At 33.7% G+C, this 9,120-nt stretch overlaps 2 protein-coding genes across 49 annotated transcripts; both read left to right on the forward strand.

Annotated features, from left to right (window-relative positions):
• Nucleotides 1–2,526: 2,526 nt before the first annotated feature.
• Nucleotides 2,527–3,690, forward strand: LOC111897180 (metalloendoproteinase 2-MMP). The gene has a single exon (XM_023893133.3). The coding sequence runs from the start codon at nucleotides 2,576–2,578 to the stop codon at nucleotides 3,509–3,511; it is 936 nt and encodes a 311-aa protein (XP_023748901.1). The 5' UTR covers nucleotides 2,527–2,575; the 3' UTR covers nucleotides 3,512–3,690.
• A 1,791-nt stretch (nucleotides 3,691–5,481) lies between these two features.
• Nucleotides 5,482–8,701, forward strand: LOC111897269 (uncharacterized). Of its 48 annotated transcripts, none has more exons than XM_052764397.1 (9): nucleotides 5,482–5,621; nucleotides 6,192–6,253; nucleotides 6,356–6,430; nucleotides 6,541–6,603; nucleotides 6,686–6,730; nucleotides 6,868–6,979; nucleotides 7,859–7,912; nucleotides 8,318–8,383; nucleotides 8,489–8,701. In XM_052764397.1, the coding sequence occupies exons 5-9, from the start codon at nucleotides 6,713–6,715 to the stop codon at nucleotides 8,659–8,661; spliced, it is 423 nt and encodes a 140-aa protein (XP_052620357.1). In that variant the 5' UTR covers nucleotides 5,482–5,621; nucleotides 6,192–6,253; nucleotides 6,356–6,430; nucleotides 6,541–6,603; nucleotides 6,686–6,712; the 3' UTR covers nucleotides 8,662–8,701. The 48 variants fall into 48 exon arrangements, 4 of the variants coding, with proteins under 4 accessions (XP_052620357.1, XP_052620360.1, XP_052620358.1 ...); XM_052764400.1 differs by having other exon boundaries at nucleotides 5,492–5,630; XM_052764398.1 differs by having other exon boundaries at nucleotides 5,494–5,621; nucleotides 6,033–6,253.
• Nucleotides 8,702–9,120: the final 419 nt, after the last annotated feature.

The raw sequence follows: 9,120 nt of genomic DNA on the forward strand, positions 1-9,120 counted from the left end.
TGAGGGTTGGAGACAAATGCGTTACAAAGAAGGTTCGAGTTGGTGTACAAGTCGAGCACAAGAAGATTGGGTAAGTGATAAAAGAAATGAATGTGTTGTTTAAATATATTATTATTATTATTATTAGTTATAGTTTTTTGTTTAAGGAATATTATTATTATTTTAATGTTTAAGTTTAGTTGTTTGTTTTAATTAACGTATGTTTATTGTTTTCTTTATTTTAGGACAAAATTCAAGAAGAATATGAGAAAATGCAAAGCGAGGTTGGGGAAGGCGGAATAGTAGACGAGGAAGAATGTTTAGAACGTGCCCTTGGGACAAGACGCGGGCATGCTTGCGGGGTGGGTAGGAGACCAACCACCAACTTCGGTTTAATTCCAAATGAACGATGTTCCACTTCAAAATCGTCCCAATCTCAACCTCATTGGCGGAGCTTTATAAGGGCAAGGGGGGGCTGTGCCCCCCCCCCCCCCCCCCCCCCCGATTTTTTAGTTATAAATAGCCCTCATACTTTCATTTTATACATTTTGGTCCAAAAATATAAAATTTTGGCTTTGGTCCCCCCTTCTTAACAATTTTTTTACATATTATATTTTCGGCCCCGCCGAAGCAAACGTTGAAGCTCCGCCCCTGCTCAACCCCAATCTCAATCCCAATTTGATGCACAACAAATGCAAGAATACTTGCAACAATATAATGCATCATTGGCGGCATGTATTCCGGGCTTCCAACCACCTCCATTTCCTAACTTTCTATTCAACTCTAACACACAAGCAAGTACCTCTCAACAAGTTGCTGAAAGGATGGAAGAACAAGGAGAAGAAGGAGAAGGAGAAGGAGAAGAAGGAGAAGGAGAAGAAGGAGAAGAAAAAGAAGAAGGATATGAATATGATAATGTTGTTTGATTTTTTTTAGTGATTTGAACAATGTTAGTTAACTACTAGACTTCAATTTGAACTTGAATTTGAAATTTGAACAATGGTACTTAGTTAATGCATTTTAAGTGATATATGTTGGAATGTGTTTTGGATTTGTTAAAAATGCAGGAATGGTAATGTACTAAATTCGTAAAATAGAAAAGAAAACAAACAGTACCTATCCTGACGACATGTCGTCGCTATAGGTATGTCATTGGCTCCTGTTAAAACCCTATAGCGACGACTTGTCATCGCTAAAGGTTTGCCGACGACAAGTCGTCGCTATAGGTAATTAATAAAACTTTATTTTTTAACCCCGAAAATATGATTGACAAACTCTATCCCGACGACTAGTCGTCGGAATAAGTGACACTATCGCGACGACATCTATACCGACGACTCTATTGACCTATGCCGACACGACTACGCCGCCAACTCTATATCGACGACAAGTCGTCGGTATACCGTATACCGACGACAAGTCGTCGGGATAGGGTCCGAAATTGTCGTCACCATAGGGTTTTATTGTTGTAGTGAGATAACATATCTGATGATCTAAAATTTAACCTAGTGTCTAATCTACCCCTAATTAACTAATCTTTTAGACTAATTAGTGTTAATCACGTTTTGTTATGAGCCACAAGATCGATTTTGATCAAAGGCTCAGATTTGGTCCCCATGTCTCACAAAATATAGGTGGTCTCAAATGAACCTATATATATATATATATATATATATATATATATATATATATATATATATATATGGGTAAAGTGAATATACCTAATAACCTTATATAAGCTTAGGTACCTAACCTCATCAAACTACGTCATTTTGCATTAAATTTTCATTGCAATCATCCAAGGTTCTTAAACTTCATCCCTAAACTTGATTTACTTCAAAAAAATTTGGAAATTCATCATTATATTTCTCCTACATCCTTTCATTTGTAGCGGTAGGATATGAAGCCCATCAGGTGGTATTCGATAAAAACACGTGATGTAAAAGAAAGATATTGGTGAAAGTCCAAAGATTTTGGAAGTAATCAAATTATGGGGTTGAAGTTTAAGAACATTAAGCAATTACAATGTAAATATGATACAAACCGATGTAGTATTATGGAGTTAAGTACCTAAGCTTATATAAGGTTGTTAGGTATATTCACTTTACCCTATATATATATATATATATATATATATATATATATATATATATATATATATATATATATATATATATATATATATATATATATATGTTTGTAAGAATACGAAATATATTAAATGTATTTGATCAATATTCTATATATAATCGATGAATAGACGACTAATTAGAAATTGTATAAAAGACAAATAGAATGACACTTATTAACTCTAATCTGACGACGTCACAATAGAAGACCATATTAGAATCACAAATTTTTAAGCGTACATAACACTTTATCTGGGCTGCGTCAATGGAAGACCCAAGACGTAATTAGAATCACAAATTTTTAAGTATATACAAGATCAACATACCCCACATCTCAAAAATTCTCATGGTTTAAAAACAATAATAAATAAATAGTAAATAATAACATAAGAGAAAATCACTATAAATAGAGATGACAACTATGAACCTCGTACAGACATCTCAAGATTTGAACGTACTTGCATGTAATGGAGTCTAAACTCTTTCTTCTCTTTTCATGTATTCTCTTTCTTTCTTCATTTATGCTACCAGTTCTTTCGCGTGTTCATGACCCTCATTTACGCCCAAACGGGTTATCGGGTAATAACACGAAACCGTCACCTTTCGGGTTTCTTAAAGCCATGCAAGGGTGTCGTAAGGGCGACACAGAGAAGGGCATTCGTGACCTTAAACTGTATCTTGCTCGCTTTGGATACCTAAACTACCAGAAAAATCCTAATGTGACAGATCTTGAAGAAGATCATTTTGACGAGGAGCTTGAGGTAGCCATCAAGTCGTACCAGGTCTTCTACCATCTGAATGCCACGGGGACGCTTGATGGGCCAACGGTGTCCCAGATGGCGATGCCTCGTTGCGGGTGCCCCGATAAAGTAACTCACAAGCACACTGATCATAACTCTTTACACACAGTCTCCCATTACCAATTCCTTCCTGGAACACCAAAATGGACCCGTAGTCAGCTAACTTATGGTTTTGGACCAAGTTTCCCAGCCCAATTCATGCCCGCTGTTGATCGAGCTTTTGGAAAATGGGCTACTGCTTCTTCTGGATACTTCACGTTTTCAAGAGCAGGAAGTTATGAAGGTGCTGACCTAAAGATTAGTTTTGAACGTGGAGACCATGGTGATGGGTATCCGTTTAACGGATCTGGTGAAGTGTTGGCCCATGCATTTCCACCTCCGGATGGAAGATTCCATTATGATGCGGATGAAAATTGGGTGATTGGAGCAGTGCAAGGTGCTTTCGATGTGGAGACTTTGGCTTTACACGAAATAGGGCACCTTCTTGGGCTTGGTCATAGCCAGTTTCAAGACGCAATAATGTGGAGTACTCTCGCCTCAGGGGTCACGAAAGGTTTGTCCCCGGACGACATTCAAGGGCTCGATACTCTATATGGTATTTAGATTGAAGAACAAAAGGATGCATAATTATATATTGTGTTTATGTGTGTTTTATGATTACAAATATCTCATGGTTAGGCAATAAGGCAATAAGTCAAAGGTTTTTAGTTGATTTGGTGTGACGTTAGGGTAATGTGTCAATCCCATTTTCAAAATTTTAATGCATTTTATATATACTAGTATTCATATATGTATATAAAACCTGGAAATTGATATCCAGATGTCCGAACATAAAAAAAAATAACCACACGATTTAGAACTAGTGGTGTCGCCATTGATACTCGTTGTCGCTGCTAATGGTGTTGCCGCTAATAATCTTAATTTTCAATTTTGTAGTGACATGGTATACAAAATTCACTATTATATACATATTCATCAACAAGAATAGGGTCATTTTCTTTTTCTGCAATATCAAATCACTTTTTTTAATATCATATAATAGATCTAATAATACTAAACTAAAGTACAATGCTAAATTAATATATGTAGAAAAAATGTCACCTTCTGTTTGAGAAATCGGTGTGTTCTTGCTCGTTAAACATATTTTCTAAATTTTTGTAATCAACTTCTCGGTCCGCCTTTATGGTATACTCGGGCAGGTCAATCCGAATCATGCATAAATAAGCAAAACATGTTCACTCCATTCTACAAAGTGATACAGTTTGACTTTAAATCATGGATCGGACACTACAAGAAAAGTCTTTATTAGTGATTAGTTTTTTAGTGACGACTGAAAATCTAGTCACCAAGAGCATCATTAGTCACCATATAATAAGTCGTCACTGAATTTTGGTAATGTTATAAATGTAGTGACCAATTCGATGATAATTGTCACTCACCGGTCGCTAAATTATAAAATAAAATTTAAATATTCTTTTAATATCAAAAAACAAATATTAATGACTAAAAGAATGGTCACTAGCTTAGTGACAAAAAAAATACTAGTCACGGCTGTTAAAGGCTTAGGGCATCTCCAACCCACCCCTATACTCCATTTCTTCCTCTATTTCTCCCCAATTCTTCTCCAACCCTACCCCATTTCCACCTCTATTTTTGGAGATATGAATAGTATTCCCCCATCATATCTCCAAAAATGGAAGTGAAGTTTGGTTGTCAATTTTAGTCCTTCTCATTTTTATTTTATACATTTCTAGTTTATTTTATCTACTAATTATAATTTAAATGCAATATTTAATATTTATAATATCATGTTGTATACTAATTTATATTAATTAATCATAAATATAAAGTTTAATTAGTAGAGGGGTGTATTTGACAATATATATAAGTTATAAAAATGAAATATTCCAAAAATATATTTTTTGGGGTAAAAAATGGGATAGAAAATGAAGTAAGGTTGGAGATGAAACACTATTTACTTCATTTTTTACTTCATTTATGAAAGAAAAAATAAAGATGGGTTAGAGATGGTCTTAGAGACCCAAAAAGAGCCGTCACTGGGTTGCCTCACATGATCCGTAACCATCTGCCTTTAGTATACAGTGAAGAACTAAAATTACAAATTATAATAGTGAAAGGGCTAATTGTGCCATTTCAGTATGATGAAGGCCCATAGAAAATAATCTCCTTTCTTTTAAGCATCTAACGTCTCACCATCATCATTAAAAACCCTCGTTTTTAAAATCTCTCTCTCTCTCTCTCTCTCTCTCTCTCTCTCTCTCTCTCAGACAATCACGATTTTCCGGCAAAAATGCCAACAACAATCGTCGTTCTGATTCTATGAATCTTTGCGGTGGTGATCAATTGCCTGTCGTACCCATGATTCGTCGAGTCAGTGATACTGGACATGGCAGATTGCCTGTCCTACGTGACGATCGGAAGCACGGTGAAGAAACCCGAAGGAGCATGTTGCTCGGGGCTTAAATCAGTGTTGAGATCAGACACACTGTGTTTGTGTGAAGTGTTCAAAAACAGTGCGCAATTAGGCACATCGTTGAATGTCACCAAAGCCCTAGCTTTGCCTGTTGCTTGCTATATTAAAGCCTAGCTTTACCTGCTGCTTGCGATACCAACGCTCCATCTGTTACTAACTCTAGAATTAAGCCTATTTAGTATCTTCGTTCATCTCTCGTTAATCACTTAATTTCTTCAGGTCTGCACAGTATGAACATCTCTATCTTGATTTGTTTAAAATCAAATTTCAATTTTGTCTTAGTGAATTGCCTACTTGATTGACATGCAAAATCAAATGTGTTTTGTGTCCTTTGTCCTAATTCACCCCATAAACTGAGGTTCCATGGCTTGTCTTACAAGTGATTTTCGAATTCCTATTTAAGTGAATTCATAATCTAGCTCCATTCATAATTCAATTGCATTTTCACTAGATACAAGATAAAGTTAGGTTTTCAAATGGAAAGTGGAGAAAACCTTTTGTAGTCTCAATCAATTAAGCTTTTGATTCGTCCAACTGGCATGTAATGTGTCTATGAAGGCTGATTAACAGCTTATATTATTGATTTTGTTATTTAAATTTGGTGGAATGACACACTGTAGTTGTTTTTAGGTTTTAACAGCGGGTTTAAGGAAAGATTTTGGGGGTGAGAATCAATTTTTGGCGGAATGCTAACAGTTTAGCTAAACCTTGATTGTTGTTTCTGTAATCTGCACTACATCATTTCTTATTGCAATGGAATATGACTTGCTTCCTTCTATTATATTTTAGGAGCTTTCAAGCCTTCTTGTAATATTTCAGTTACACTTAATGATGTGAAAACTCGCAAACAGGTATGCTATTCTTATTGTTCTCATTATAGATAGATGATTATTGTTTAGTATATCATTACTTTGGCATGCTATAACATTGCTTCTTTACTAATTCATCATCAGGTTCCTTTGAAGAAGGAAAATGGTCAGATATCAATGGTGCCTCGTTTCCAAAGTCAAGAAAGCATTGTTGGAGTGGTATTTATTGATGGTTTTGTAATTTTGTTGGATAATAAACCTCTTACATGCTAGCTAGTGATCGAAACAAGTTGAATTTACTTATTTGCCCTTTTTGCATATATCTGTAGACCCAGTGCAAGGGAAGAAGGTTGAACATAATGACATTAAAATAGAACTCCTTGGTCAAATTGGTGAGTTTTCTACTTAATTTTAGGAGAAATTGTCATGAAAATCAATGTTAATAATATTTTGGTATTTTATTTCTGTTTGCAGAAATTTATTTTGACAGAGGCAACTTCTATGACTTTACCTCTCCTTGTAAGTCCATCTGTTTGGATGCTAACTTTATACATGTTCTTGATGAAATGACAACTTTTATGTTTTTTTTCATTGATAATCGATAATTCAACATCATTATTCATCAGTAATTTACTATCTTACCCTTTGTTATGTAGTTCGTGAACCGGATGTTCCTGGTGAAATATATGAAAAGAAAACATTTCCTTTTGAATTTTCTTCAGTTGAAATGCCTTATGAGACATACAATAGTGTCAATGTGCGACTTAGGTAAACACCATCTTATATCTAAATTCAAATAAAATACAAAAATGCATAAAACCATGATTATGATTGCATATAAAATGGGTTTTAGCTACTTCTACAATATCAAACATGCTACATCCGGCTTACCAAGGTCTTCTGTCATCAATGCAAGTGATGAAGCTCTATTATTGTAGCAAGTCGAAAATTATAGTCTGTTTTCTAGAGTGAAATTGAATTGTTGACATCTATGAAAAATGTTTTCTCTTGATCTCCATTTAAAAGTAAAATTAAAGCAAAAGTGTTGGTGTTAATTTTATGAAGGATGTTCTTGACTCTGTTTTTGGTAAGTTTTAGGTTTAACATAAGAACTCAAAATCCAGCCTATCTATTAATGGGAAGAATGCTCTTTTTCTTTGGCTATCATTGTATGACTCATTTTGGATCTTTGTAAAGAGCATAAACATATAGAAATATGCTTTTGCAAATATGCTACTTACATATAATCTCAAGAAGGAAAGAACAATTTGTCATTACAACATTGTTCACATATTCATCAAATGAAAAAGTTCTCTTGTTATGCTTTAAGTTACTACCCTTCAAATGATTCTGGTATATATTTGTTCTTTTAAATCAGTTTATGTTCTTTCTCTTTCTTTTTCTTTTTACTGTAATATTATGGTTTTAAGTTGTAAGTGTCTATTCACATAAATAAGTTGCAAGCTCTGAACTGGAGAGTGGTGTTGTTAATGTTGTACATGGTAATCGAATGATTTCATTCCTTTAACCATGCCAAACATGATAACTGAATGTAATCACTCATTCTATTCCCTTGTTGTCTATTCCATTCCATCATTTTCTCAACTATGGCCATTTCATACACCTTTAAACTCTTTGCAAGGTAAGGCCGGAATGGAAAGAATAGGCTTAAAGATTTCAAATATTCTTTTATATCTCGAGGTAACATCAACTTTTCAATTTACTAAACTACCCTTGATACAATTATAGCATTGTACTTCCAGTTTTTATCTTATCAAGACCATATACCTTGAAATTACTACATAAACTTGCTTTGTATTGCTATAAATTGGTAGATTTCATTAAAGTGGGATATGCTATAATAAACAAATCATTGCTATTTCTTACAATTAACCATTTCTAATATCATTCTTGTAGACTGGGATAGCTGAATATTTTCCAGTTTAGACGAGATGAGTGAGATACTTATTTACTTTTTGGTTAATAATTTTCTTTCTCTTCTATTTCAATTTACTAATTTTGTTATAGCATTGTAAATCCTATGAACTTCCTTACTTGTTTATTATAGCATCTTACTTTCATTCATTTCTATTTACAATATTACAGGTCTGAACTTAGCAGTGAGAAGCAGGCCACCAGCAAATCCAACACTGCCAACTCCAAGAATCATAGGTAATTTATCTTTGAAGTAGCTACTTGATGGAATATATCATATTTGCTTAAATGACAGTTAACTTTTTTTTAGTCTCATATAGCTTAATGCTTTTGGTAATCAAGTTGCTAGAAGATTTAACAGTTGTCTTGCTGAAGATTCTAAAGAGGAGGCAGTCTGCAAAAATATTTATAAATCTTGTATAGATAATGTGATTGTTTTCTCATTGTTTAGGTTTTCACTTGAAACTACTGATTTCACAGATGTTCAATATGATGTGTTTTTGCAATCAAATTGAACTGTGTGAATTTGTTTAAATTTGAGAACATTTATGTTTACCATTTGACAAGATATATATATATATATATATATATATATATATATATATATATATATATATATATATATATATATATATATATATTGATAAATGAATTATAGTATATCTTACCTTTGACTCAGTAAGTTCCATGCTAGTTACCCAAATGAGTTAAATACAAAGAAATAACAATCAAAATTAGTGACAACTTTTTATGGTCATAAATTGGATAAAACACTGACCATTTTTTATGCTCACTAATTGGGTAAATCAGTGACCATTTTTTATGGTCACTAATTTGACAAACCCGTGACCACTTTTTATGGTCACTAATTAGATAAAACAGTGATGACTTTCATTGATTAGTGACAACATTTAGTGACGAAATGGATCGTCACGGATTTAGTGACTAGTATATTTTGGTCACTATTTAGTGAC

This window comes from Lactuca sativa, chromosome 5 (genome assembly GCF_002870075.4).
Source record: "Lactuca sativa cultivar Salinas chromosome 5, Lsat_Salinas_v11, whole genome shotgun sequence".
NCBI lineage: Eukaryota > Viridiplantae > Streptophyta > Magnoliopsida > Asterales > Asteraceae > Lactuca > Lactuca sativa.

What these genes read in the sequence shown, in the direction of transcription:
- LOC111897180 (XM_023893133.3), top strand. Translation starts at nt 2,576, where the DNA reads ATGGAGTCTAAACTCTTTCTTCTCTTTTCATGTATTCTCTTTCTTTCT.
- LOC111897269 (XM_052764397.1), top strand. An exon ending in AGTGTCAATGTGCGACTTAG is followed by an intron (nt 6,980 to 7,858) that starts GTAAACACCATC and finishes TTGCAAGGTAAG; the next exon opens with GCCGGAATGGAAAGAATAGG. An exon ending in ATATTCTTTTATATCTCGAG is followed by an intron (nt 7,913 to 8,317) that starts GTAACATCAACT and finishes ACAATATTACAG; the next exon opens with GTCTGAACTTAGCAGTGAGA.